Source organism: Puma concolor, chromosome C2 (genome assembly GCF_028749965.1).
Source record: "Puma concolor isolate L17-30 chromosome C2, mPumCon1.1.hap2, whole genome shotgun sequence".
NCBI classification, from domain to species: domain Eukaryota; kingdom Metazoa; phylum Chordata; class Mammalia; order Carnivora; family Felidae; genus Puma; species Puma concolor.
The window spans coordinates 28,761,928-28,774,808 of NC_141675.1; the positions used below are offsets into that span (position 1 = coordinate 28,761,928).

The 12,881-nt window shown below is 36.4% G+C and overlaps 1 protein-coding gene and 1 non-coding gene across 4 annotated transcripts in view; both read left to right on the forward strand.

Annotated features, from left to right (window-relative positions):
- The window catches only part of DNAJC13 (DnaJ heat shock protein family (Hsp40) member C13), a 126,535-nt gene that overhangs the window by 66,699 nt on the left and 46,955 nt on the right, over positions 1 to 12,881 (forward strand). For all 3 annotated transcript variants that reach the window (XR_015239973.1, XM_025912916.2, XM_025912915.2), the window contains 7 exons: positions 2,674 to 2,777; positions 2,865 to 3,024; positions 5,705 to 5,767; positions 6,830 to 6,931; positions 8,608 to 8,712; positions 9,532 to 9,734; positions 10,814 to 10,898. Coding sequence is in view for 2 of the 3 variants with exons in the window: in XM_025912916.2 (XP_025768701.1) it covers positions 2,674 to 2,777; positions 2,865 to 3,024; positions 5,705 to 5,767; positions 6,830 to 6,931; positions 8,608 to 8,712; positions 9,532 to 9,734; positions 10,814 to 10,898 (822 nt within the window). In the remaining variant the exon portion in view is untranslated. The remainder of the gene's footprint in view (positions 1 to 2,673; positions 2,778 to 2,864; positions 3,025 to 5,704; positions 5,768 to 6,829; positions 6,932 to 8,607; positions 8,713 to 9,531; positions 9,735 to 10,813; positions 10,899 to 12,881) is intronic.
- On the forward strand, positions 5,102 to 5,208 carry LOC112850657 (U6 spliceosomal RNA). Its single transcript, XR_003222734.1, has one exon. It is a non-coding gene; the product is annotated as a U6 spliceosomal RNA (small nuclear RNA).

Consider the following 12,881-nt stretch of genomic DNA (forward strand, 5'->3'; position numbering starts at 1 on the left):
AATATGAACCTACTCATGACCCCACAGGCTTTGATCTTGAATTCAACTGCATTGCCAAAATAAAACAATTTGTGCTCATTCTCTCCTCCTTGAAAAACTTCCTTTACTTGGTTTTGGGACCCTGTGTTCTCCTGGATTTTCTCCTCCTTCATGGTGCATTCCTCCTTCTTTGTTCATTTGTCTTATTTCCCCAACTGCTAAATTGTCCCCGAGGACCAGTGCTTGGACCTCTTACTTACATTCATTGTCTCAGTGATCTTCACCATTCTCATGGCTTCCAGTATTTTTTATTTGCTGGTGGCTTCCATATTTTTAGCTCAGGTTTTCTTTTTCTTGACCTCATACTTTTATCTTTAGAAACAATTTTTTAATATTCTTGAGAGAGAGAGGGAGAGAGAGACCACAAGCCAGGGAGGAGCAGAGAGAGAGAGAGGGACACAGACTCAGAAGCAGGCTCCAGGCTCTGAACTGTCACACAGCCGGACGCGGAGCTCGAACCCACAAACCGTGAGATCATGACCTGAGCCTAAGTTGGATGCTCTACCAGCTGAGCCACCCAGACGCCCCAACCTCATACTTTTATCTTCTAATTGGATATCCAGTAAGCTTCTAGAGTATAGCTCTTAAACTGTGCTCTTATTCTTTCCCTAAACCTACTTTTCTTGTAGTCTTTTTGATCTTAGATAATGGCTCCTCCTTATTTTCTAGTCAAAACCCTTGAAGTCTTCTTTTCTCTTATACCCCAAACCTAATTTATCAGCAAATCCTATTCAGTGCATCCTCCAAATTGATCCAGAGCCCAACCATTTTCTCTCTGTGGGATTATATCAGTATATCTGCTTCCACTCTTGCCTCCCTGTAATGTTATCAACATAGCAGCGTTATGATCTTGTTAAAATGTAAGTAGATCATGCCCCCCCTTGCTCACCAGAGCCCTCTGGTGCTTCTGTCACTGTCACTTCCCATCTTACTTTGTCAAAGCCTGGGTCCTTGAAATGACTTATAGGATCTGTGCACCCCCTGACCCGCAGCATTGTTTCTTTGTTCTCATGTTCTACTACTGAGCCTGTCACTTTTGCTCCAGCAACACTGACTTCCCTGGAAACACCAATTCATGTTCTTGACTCAAGGTCTTTCTACTTGGTATTCCTGCTTAACTAAAATATTATTTTTCCTGGATAGCCTCAACTTGTTTTCTCCTTCAGGTCTTTTCCTGCATATCATCATCTGAATAGACCCTTCCTGGCCAGTCTGTTTAAACATGCAGCCCTCTTTGTACATGGATATCCCTCCCCCCGCCCCCCCGCATAAGCACACACACTGTCCTTTTTCCCTGCCTTATTTCACCATAGCACTGTCACCCAACTGTTAATTATACTTTACTTTTTAAAATATTTATTTATTTTGAGAGCATATATACATGTGCACAATGAGAGGGGCACAGCGAGAAGAGAGCGAATTCCAGGCAGGCTCTGGCACTGTTAGCAAGCCTGACAGGGGGCTTGATCTCACAAACCATGAGATCATGACCTGAGCCGAAACCAAGAGTCAGACACTTAACCGACTGAGCTACCCAGGTGCCCCCATATTTTACTTTTTTATCTGCTGCTTCTATAAGGACAGTAATTTTTATGTTTGTTTATTGCTGTATCCCTGATGACTAGAACAGTGCATGGCACACACAGTATTATATGCTTAGTAGATAGAAGTCGAATGAATTGAATGCTCAGAATTTACAGAAAGTGAAATGTGTGTGTGTGTATGCATGATTTTATATAATTTATATTTTTAGAAATCAGTTATTTTAGGCTTTGGAAAAAGAATTTAATAATCTGGTCAAGGAATTCCTTTTTGTAATAGTCTGAGTACAAGGGTTATGGTGGTGCCTTAGCTCCTGATCATGGGCTCCTCCTTCATGTATCACCTCTTTTGTAATCTGGGGTAATTTGACATACAGAGAATGAATAAATAAAAATACAATAGGGTCGTCTGGGTGGCTCAGTCACTTGATTGTTTGGCTCTTGATTTTAGCTCAGGTTATGATTCCAGGGTCCTAGGATCAAGCCCCACTTTGGGCTCTGCACTGAGCATGGACCCTGCTTGGGATTCTCTCTCTCCCTCTCCTCTGTTCATATTCTCTCTCTCTCTCTCTCTCTCTCTCTCTCTCTCTCTCTCTCTCTCTCAAACAAAACAAAACAAAACAAAACAAAAATTACACCATAAAATGTAGTTGATATGTTGGGAGATGAGGGAAACCTGAGGTTCCTTGTGTGAATTGCACAAGCCGTGTATGATGCCGGATCATTTACTCTGTAGTTGGTCATGGCAAACTGAGAAGGGAATGAAGCGGATAATCTGTTAACAGTGTTTTGAGTTTTCCTTCCCTTAAACCTCATTAATACCATATAGTCCTGTGGAAGTTTTTATCAGCAAGTTTCATACTCATAAAATTGGTATGTAATTCCTGCTCTTTAACACTTAAATAAAATAGTAGGTCATATTAATCATAATTACCAGATATTTTAAGAAATGATGACTTTTTTTTTTCTGTTAAAGGTGATCTAAACAAGAAAAGAAAAAAAAGCTCTGAACAGAATTTGAGAAATGATTATGTGGAAACTGTCAAAAACTTCGTGTAAACTAAAATAATCTAATTTGCATTTATTAATAAAGGTTAAATATGAGTGCCTCGCAGAGGAAATCAAAATAGGAGACTATTACCTGAGGTTACTATTGGAGGAAGATGAGAATGAAGAAAGTGGATCAATTAAGAGATCGTAAGCTACTCTTCATATCTTGTTGTATTTGTTTTCACTAATAGTTTCATGGCTAATTCTGTTGTGAACTTTTTTTTTTTAATCTAGGTATGAGTTTTTCAATGAGCTCTATCATCGTTTCCTTCTCACCCCAAAAGTAAACATGAAGTGTTTATGTTTACAAGCCCTTGCTATTGTTTATGGCAGATGTCATGAAGAAATAGGACCCTTTACAGATACGAGATATATCATTGGAATGTTAGAGAGGGTAAGGATATCATTTAAGGAAATTGCTATGTGGTAATGCATTTGGGGTACTTGTTACATTTTTAAATTTTTTTTTTTTTTTCAACGTTTATTTATTTTTGGGACAGAGAGAGAGCATGAACGGGGGAGGGGCAGAGAGAGAGGGAGGCACAGAATCGGAAACAGGCTCCAGGCTCTGAGCCATCAGCCCAGAGCCCGACATGGGGCTCGAACTCACAGACCGCGAGATCGTGACCTGGCTGAAGTCGGACGCTTAACCGACTGCGCCACCCAGGCGCCCCTACATTTTTAAAACTAAATTCTGTTTGATTACATTGTTACCATAACTTTCTGCATGAATTTTTGTGTAATTTACTTAATACTCAATTAAATGTAAGTTAGATGAATAGGAAAATGACTAATAAATGGGTTAGTGTTTGTCCATGTCAGTGAAGTATGGATGAGCTGGACAGGTGTGTAAAAGAAATAGTGACTCTTAGATTTGTGTGTATATTTGGTTTTCCACTTTGGAAAAAGTCTTAAATGATGCTAGCATACTAAATTTCTAAGTGTGAAGATAGTAAAACTTTTTAGAACTACAGTGGTAACCAAAAAAAAGGGAACCTTGAGTTAGCACATTTTAGAAAGTTTGTCATTTGACACTTGAGCTTGGCTGGGGGAAAGAACATACTGATCCATTCATCTAATGCAGCCCAAATTTGAGTGTTACCTGCTTATTGCAGTATATACACTTCATTTGTGCTTCTGTTTCTCTTACATTTAACCATTTAAATTTCAGTGAACTGCCTTTGCACCATTTTATCAATTTTTATTTAAAAATTTTTAATGTTTATTCATTTTTTGAGAGAGAACGAGAGAGCATAAATTGGGGAGGGGCAGAGAGAGAGGGAGGTGCAGAATCTGAAATAGGCTCCAGGCTCTGAGCTGTCAGCACAGAGCCTGATGTGGGGGCTCGAACCCATGAACTGTGAAATCATGACCTGAGTGGAAGTCAGACGTTTAGCCACCCGCGTGCCCCTATTTCACCAATTTTTAAATGGTTTTTATAATCAGTGCTTGTTAGAGTTACCTTATGTGTCAGTCATGCTTTGTACATTAAGAAACTGATTTTGGATAAGGTTACAAAATGTACCTAGGAAATAACATAACCAGATGAAAAATCTTTCTTTGCTGTTATACCAGTTTGTACTATTGAATTCCAATTCACTGTTACTCCAGTGAACCTGAGTATTTGTGGCATACCATTTGTAATTTTTAGGTAGATATATTTTTCCTTCTTGTTTTGTGTTCATCATGATGTGATTTATGTGAAACATCATTAATCATTCTTTAGTATATTTACTTGAGAAGTATCATTTGGGCCAATTCTTTTTTTTTTTTTTTTTTTTTTAATTTACATCCAAACTAGTTAGCATATAGTGAAACAATGATTTCAGGAGTAGATTCCTTAGTGCCCTTACCCATTTAGCCCATCCCCTCCCTCCCACAACCCCTCCAGTAACCCTCAGTTTGTTCTCCATATTTATGAGTCTCTTCTGTTTTGTCCACCTCCCTGTTTTTATATTATTTTTGTGTCCCCTCCCTTATGTTCATCTGTTTTGTCTCTTAAAGCCCTCACATGAGTGAAATCATATACTTGTCTTTCTCTAATTTCACTTAGCGTAATACCCTTTAGTTCCATCCATGTAGTTGCAAATGGCAAGATTTCTTTCTTTTTGATTGCCAAGTAATACTCCATTGTATATATATATACCACATCTTCTTTATCCATTTATTCATCGATGGACATTTGGGCTCTTTCCATACTTTGGCTATTGTTGATTGTGCTGCTATAAACATTGGGGTGCATGTGTCCCTTCGAAACAGCATACCTGTATCCCGTGGATAAATGCCTAGTAGTGCAATTGCTGGGTCGTGGGGTAGTTCTATTTTTAGTTTTTTGAGGAACCTCCATACTGTTTTCCAGAGTGGCTGCACCAGTTTGCATTCACATCATTTGGGCCAATTCTTTTATTTCATTTTTATATACATTCTTAAAGCTATATATCTGTTTTTGACTTTTAAAATAAATGCCTTCCGTGCTCGCTTTGGCAGCACATATACTAAAATTGGAACAATACAGAGAAGATTAGCATGGCCCCTGTGCAAGGATGACACACAAATTCGTGAAGTGTTCCATATTTTTTAAAAACTGAGAACAAACTGAGGGTTGATGGGGGGGAGGGAAGGGAGGGTGGGTGATGGGTATTGAGGAGGACACCTTTTGGGATGAGCACTGGATGTCGTATGGAAACTAATTTGACAATAAACTTCATATATTGAAAAAATAAAATAAATGCCTTCCTAGGGAAATTGGATAAGTTATATAAAATTGCAGAGAATGAAAGACATTGATGAATTACAGTCTTCTCTCATTTTCTTGATGTTTAAAAGATCCTATTTTGGGGCACCTGGGTTGCTCAGTTAGCCAAAGCATCTTGATCTCCGCTTAGGCTTCGATCTCAGGATCGTGATTTAAAGCCCTGCGTTGGGCTCCATGCTACGTGTAGAACCTACTTTAAAAAAAAAAAAAAAAAGATGACACTATTTCTTATTGACTGTTGTTGATTTTGTCCAGTGATGATGATAATCTTCATTTGTGTTTCTCTCACTTCTGACTAAATTCTCATTTATTTCATTAGTGCACAGACAAACTTGAACGAGATCGGTTGATCCTCTTCCTTAACAAGTTGATCCTTAATAAGGTGCAGTATCTTTGCCTAAATAAGCAATTATTTTCAAATAAATCACATAAGTATATAACAAAAAATAAATTATTACAGTTTGGGTTAATTATCCAGATGTGATTCTTTTCTTATTTTCTCCTTTTAGATGAAAGGAGTGTGCTCTACCTGAGTGAAAATTTTTTGTCAGATATTCTCTGCACATTCTGTCCTACTCTTAGAGATACTAAATAAATTAAGACTAATCAAATTCTGAATGAAGAATAATGAGGGATGAAATCATTATCCGATTATTCTTTAGGGACTCTTTAAGATTGGATTTTTAGTAAAACAAATGTTTGACATAAAATGGAAAGTTTCTAATATATTCAGTGTATATTTTGATGATAATTAATTTGAAGACATAAACTGAAGACTCCGTTTAGCTCTTCACATTTTCTTTTTAAGACATTTTAATAGGCTCATACTGTTTCCAACAAGAATTTATAGTTGTAAATATAGCATCAGTTCACAATTATATGGTGTTGCAATGAAATCTGAGCAGATCTTTATATTTTAACTTGTTTAGTTTCAGTCTCATCTTTAGAAGATGATGCACGTTTTAAAATGAAGTGTAATTAATAAGTCTTAAGGAAATTTAAATTGTATATTTCTAACTTATAAGAAATTACCAGTTTTGCCTTAAGTTTACAAAAACAAACTGGAACATTAAAAGGTTTTTTAATATACCATATTTTATTTCTGATTATAATCTGTTTATTAACAAAAATAACCTAGGAAAATGCAGGATATTTGGAGAACCAGAGAGTTTATCGTGGGTGTTATTCCTGCTAGGCTTTATTTTTATTTTAATTTTCTCAGAATATGTTCAAGTAAAAATTCTTATGCGATCTCTTGGCTCTTTTCACATTTATCTAAATTCATGTTCCTCGAATTCATGTTCCTTGAATACTAAGTAATATCAGTTGTAGGTCAGTCTTTCCAACGAGATTCTGAATATTTTCTTCTTTGGGAGTCTTGTAGGTAATAGTACCTATTTGGAAGAAACATTTTCAATTATGTAAAGGTGTCTTTGTCTTCCAGAGAAATGTTAAGGATCTCATGGATTCAAATGGAATTAGGATCCTTGTGGACTTGCTTACCCTTGCACATCTCCACGTAAGCCGAGCTACAGTACCACTGCAAGTATGTATGCTTATCTAGATTTTACAAGTTTAATGGTCTTCGAGTACAATTTAGGATCAAAAGAATCATAAAAATTTGGCATGAAAACATGTCAGTATACATGGCCATGAATATAGCCAATAATTAAGATATCCAATAATTACGATAGAACTAATGCCTAAGAGATTAGGTCACACACAAAAAGTTAAAATAACCATAAGAGCAGTCTAAAATGGACAGTGTTGATCCAGTTTTATTTTTCTTGTGTCTCTTGTCTTTTAAAGTAACGGTATTTCTAATGTGGCTTATTTTGAGGCAATGTGATCTTTAAGATTTAAACTGACTATCAGTTATGGAACTAGAACTTTTAGTTCTAGCCACTGAGAATATACTTTGTCTTTAGCAATCTGGAGCCCTTATTGAAACCAGCCAGTAAGAGGGTAGAGCTGCAAGTCTTTACTAAAAGGCCTTTTCTGACACCTAACTTGTACAAGAGACCTATAGCTAGCTTGGTGATTTTTGTGGTGGTTTGTTTTTGTTTAATCTGGTTTGAGATATTCTGTCTTAGTTTTTGGCTGAATTGTGTACAAAAGTGCTATTTGATGAATATTTAGAATATGGCATTTTCTATTATCAGGGATAAATGCTAGCAATTGTAATGCATGTATAGCATTACAGTATACCAGGTACTATTCTTGTATACGTGATATATCAACTCTTTAAAAAAAATTTTAATGTTTATTTTTGAGAGAGCACGAGCAGGGGACGGGCAGAGAGAGAGGGAGACACAGAATCCAAAGCAGGCTCCAGGCTCTGAGCTGTCAGCACAGAGCCCGATGCGGGGCTCGAACCCCCAGACCGTGAGATCATGACCTGATCCGAAGTTGGATGCTCAACCGACTGAGCCACCCAGGCACCCCAATGATGTATCAACTCTTTAAATTCCATGACAGCCCTCCCATTTTACAGATGAAGAAATTGTGGGACAGAGAAGCCAAGTGTATTGTCCAAAGTCATGCGTTAAGAAACAGAGCCAGAGTTAGAATCTGCAAGTCTTTGCTCTTGACCACTTTGCTGTGCCTCTCTATATGAATCAAACCGAAAGTTAATAGGGTAGTTAAAACCTTGTTTTAATAAAATACACTAACTACATAAAATTTTTCTCTTAGGTTCTCATAAACATTGACCTATAAAATTATAAGTATCTGTAGTGAGGGTAGTAAATTGAAAGTGTTTAATAGTATTAAAAATTTTTGGTATTTTAACTCTTTGATCTTGGATGCTTATTGGAACTTTTAGTTGGATGAGTTTTTTCCCTCAAAAGAATTTAAGGATTTTCAGCATTGTGGTTTAAGGTTAACGTGTTTATTTATATAGTTATTTGTAATATTCGTTGCTACTAAAATGTTATTGTACTAAGAATTTATTAATGACCATAGGGAATGTAGATATCTTTGAATTTAACTTCGATTGCCAAGTGAATTTAGGAAACCATTTATTTCAAATGCATATTAATAAGGAAATAGCTTTTTTGAACTACTAGGTCAGACATTTGATTCTTAACTCTGAAAAAGTCATGTGAAAGGTGATTTTCTAAAGGAATGTAAACCCAGGAAATTAGTACTGTGTTACTTTTTATGATATCTGGCCCCTTAGATTTCTGCCTTGGAAAATAACTAAATCTTTTTAAAACTTAGAGCAATGTAATTGAAGCTGCTCCAGATATGAAAAGAGAGAGTGAAAAGGAATGGTACTTTGGCAATGCAGACAAAGAGAGGAGTGGCCCATATGGATTTCATGAGGTTTGTGTCTTAGAAGAACTTTTTGTGATGGTCTTAGTCTTTCTTATGCCCTGCTGCTTAGCAAATGTAGGGGTGTTGAAGATTGTTAAACTATGGTTTGAATTACTATCATTAGCTCCAACGGCTCTGCCATTCATTTTCCATATGAAGGATTAGATGGCTTGCAGTTCTAAAGAACCACACATACACATACACACAGACATGCAGACACAGTTGTGTCTTCAAACCTTACTGTTTATGGGCCCTTGTTATGGAGGTAGCATTCAGATTTTTAATGAATTTTAAAATAATAATAGTTGCTACCTTAATAGTTAGAAGGTATTATATAATCTTATAAGTATTAATAAGCTTTTTAAACTGTAACACTTCTATTATGGAATGAACAGGTAAACTTTAATATGAAGTCTGAAATTACTGAAAGTTGCCTGTGCAATCCAGGTATAATTTCCATCTTAACGTTTGCTGATACTTGATCTTGCCCTCCCAGGCTCAGTTGGAATTTAGCCAAACATAGTTTCATAGAAGACCAAGCCTTTAGCTTGTTTATATCTTGATCATTTTACCGTCTGCCTACTGTTTGCATTCTTTCCAATGTTCTTTATGCTCTGCAGGTTGGCCAACTGTATGGTAATTTTCCTACATCAGTAACCTAATTCAGGTTCCTGAAGGCTTGTCAACAAAAGTTTGTTACTGTTTTTTTGATTGTACACTTGCATGTAAATTCCCATAGTTCATGTATTTATCACAGAATATAAGACATGAGCAAACTTCATTTTGCTTCATTCATGTTTGTAATAATGGTGCCTTCCATTCATTTAGATGCAAGAATTGTGGACCAAAGGAATGTTAAATGCAAAAACCAGATGCTGGGCTCAAGGCATGGATGGATGGCGACCACTTCAGGCAATACCTCAGCTTAAGTGGTGTCTGTTAGCCAGTGGACAGGCTGTACTAAATGAAACTGACCTTGCTACCCTTATATTGAACATGTTGATCACAATGTGTGGATATTTTCCAAGCAGGTAAAATGTAATTGAACATTTCCATGGTTAAGAGGTACTCTGAAATGTCTTGTTCTCTCCCAATGGGTGCTTCCTCAGTAACAACATGGGATTGGTCTGGTGATTTAGAGCAAAGATACTCCTTTTGTGACCTTGAGAGAATGCTGCTGAGTTTTGGAGCTTTTGAAACAGAAGAAATAACTTGCAAATTATATTGATAAAGTAGCTAGAAGGTAACTTTCTCTGGGAGACTTCTCTGAAGCTACCAAATTGAGGCTTACTAGCTACACTCTGGCAACAGTAACAATTGTCACATTCATAGGAAGCAGGCATGAACATTTGAAATAAATACACTGTAGTCCTAGACAGCGGTGAGTGCCACCAGCAGCTCTTCATCTGTCACGTTAGCCACTCCTGGTATAGAACTTGAGCCTAAGCCCACATCTTGCCCCAGGTCTTGTTCCACTTTATCAGTAAAGGTGAGAGTTTGTTATACAGTGATAATTATAACTGTTGCAGGGAATTTTTCTATCTTTATAAAATATTTGCATATGCATCATTTTGTTTATTACTGTACTAAAGATATTTTGTGATGGAAACTACAGAGGGACTATCAATTTTATAACACTTGAAGCTTTCATGGTTCCAATTCTCTTTAAAATTCAGATCACACTTGAAAGCATACAATTAGCATTTAGAAAAAATGTAGCATTAAAATTAAAGCTATACGTGGAAAATACTGAGAGTAGTTTAAGGTTTAAATTTATGTAACAACGTTTGATATGCCCTTTGGGGGGAAATATCCTCTGACAGTGTGTTGGACAACACCAAGTTTAATCAATTAAATAATAAATAAGAGTCTTTGGCTCTTCTAGGGTACTGTTTTTCAAGGAAATCTTATGGAAGGAAATGAAGTCATATTAAGCAGCCAAATAGATTTAAACCAAAATACCTAATCATGTTCCCAGCTGTATGAGAGCTTAGTCTTCATTAACAAAAAAGTAAGGTAACATGCTTCATGCCTAGTAGAATGTCCTATGCTCTGCACATACAAATTTTAATAGATATATTAAATGCCAACCTTAGAAAATATTTTCTAGGGATCAAGATAATGCCATCATTCGGCCTCTACCCAGAGTGAAAAGACTGCTGTCAGACAGCGCTTGCCTACCCCATATCATTCAGGTGAGTTACCTTTATGTTATCAAATTAGAAACAGTATTTTAAGAATCATTCTCCCTTGTTCAATTTTATTATGAACCCTAGTCTTTTTTTTTTTTTTATTGTAGTCTATTCCATTTCCAAAAAGCCTCAACTTTGATTTACATTTAGTTTACTTCTAATTGAGTTGATATTCTGAATAAACTGTGGAAGATTGTGTATCCAAGAGCCTAAACATGGGAAGCCCCAGACTCCAGAATTATTTTCAAAAGCTTTTCTTTATTCATTCTTAAAATCACACCATTGAAGTTAGGACTCTTGGGAAGCACACTAGTGGGCCAGAAATGGACATGTGCTGGGCTGTGTCTCAAGAAATAATCACAGCTGTCTTGCCAGTTTGCCTCAGTGTTTTGACTCTTTTCAGTTAAATGTTTCCATGGACAGCAGCTGATCCGGTACATTCAGTTGGAATTATGCAGGATATACTAAAGTATCTTTTCTTCTTTTTTTTTCCCCCTGATTATTCTGCTGTTCTGGAATTAAGGTATCTCCAGATTAGCATTAAATCCCAATAAGTCAGGTCCCAGAGATTTCAGGTCAGTGCTTCCCTCCTGTCTATGGAGTGTCCTATTGTTAAATCTCATTTTTTATATTAACCACACATGATGTGACTTTAAAGTATATATATGCCAGTAACTTTGCTGTTTGTACATATCACTTAAACATTGATGTGAAATGGGAAAGGAGAATTACTTAGTTTGTATATTTTTGCATTCATGGATAGGTAAGTAAGTGCCTGTGCAAGTCACTGATAATGAAAAAAGAGTTCTGAAATACAGTGCTAGTACCCTATTGACTACCCACCCCACCCCCCACTGACTTCTGTTACTTAAGCATATCAGCATTGCAAAATTTGTATGCTTTTCTGTTGTGGACCGTTCTGTTTCAGTGCTTACATGAAAGAACACTGCAGTTCTTTCTTGTAACCCGCCATCCACCCCAGCCTAGAGAACTGTGTGGCTGCTTATGTGAGGTAGAATGAAAAGAGGGATTTGCCTTCTCTTCTGGACATGTAGATAAAGGCCTAGAAAATCTACCTCTCCCAAGCATTATTTTCAAGAATCAGGGAGCTGAAAAGAAAGAAGTGAATGCGAACATTGTTGAATTTCAGGCCAGGAAAGAATGGGAAAAAAAAAAAAGATGTGGTTGGCATAACATGAAGCTTTCGAGGGGAAGAGTCCATTTAAATTAACTAAAAAATCTCTAGTAATAGCTGAACAATTAAAATGACTCAGGAGAAGAATTTAATTTTTAACTCTCACTGCTCTTAATAGTGTATATATTTTGTATATACTGAGTTCAAAAAATACTTTTAGAACATATTTTATTTTTCTTTAATTTCCTGTATTCTGGGAGACCTTACTCTTGCTAAACACAGGCAGCTATAGTAGTTTTCAGGAACACATTATCTACGTCGGTTGGTACAGATTTCTGTACTTCATTTGACTTTAAGAGCACACCGGTTTTACCTTTTGATACAGCTTTGGAATTTTTAGAGTGTGTCTAAGATACAGTGAGTGAATGTCCTAGGTTTTCTGGTATAGTCATAATTTCAAATATTCTGAGTTTTTGCCTGCTTATTCCCATATTTTAATTAAAATGATGTCAAGTCTTGAGCTACGACTGCTACTAACACTAGGGAAAATCCTGTTACTGTATCTGTTTTTCCTTTGTAAAATATCTCATAGTACTAAATACTACATCAAAATACCTTGAGGAACAGATAAGACACCAGCACACAGAGAAATCTAGTTTACTAAAAGGCAAGACATACACCAGTTTAGTCTCCTGAGTCTGGAACTTTGACCTCCTAGTGTGAGCTAGTATTTACTCTTGTTATTTTTTTGTACTAGTGGCATTTGACCCAACACTGGGGATTCTTTGGAAATGTTTATAGAAAAGTGAAGTGCCACTTGTGTTAAGATAAGACTTAGAAAATTTCTTGAT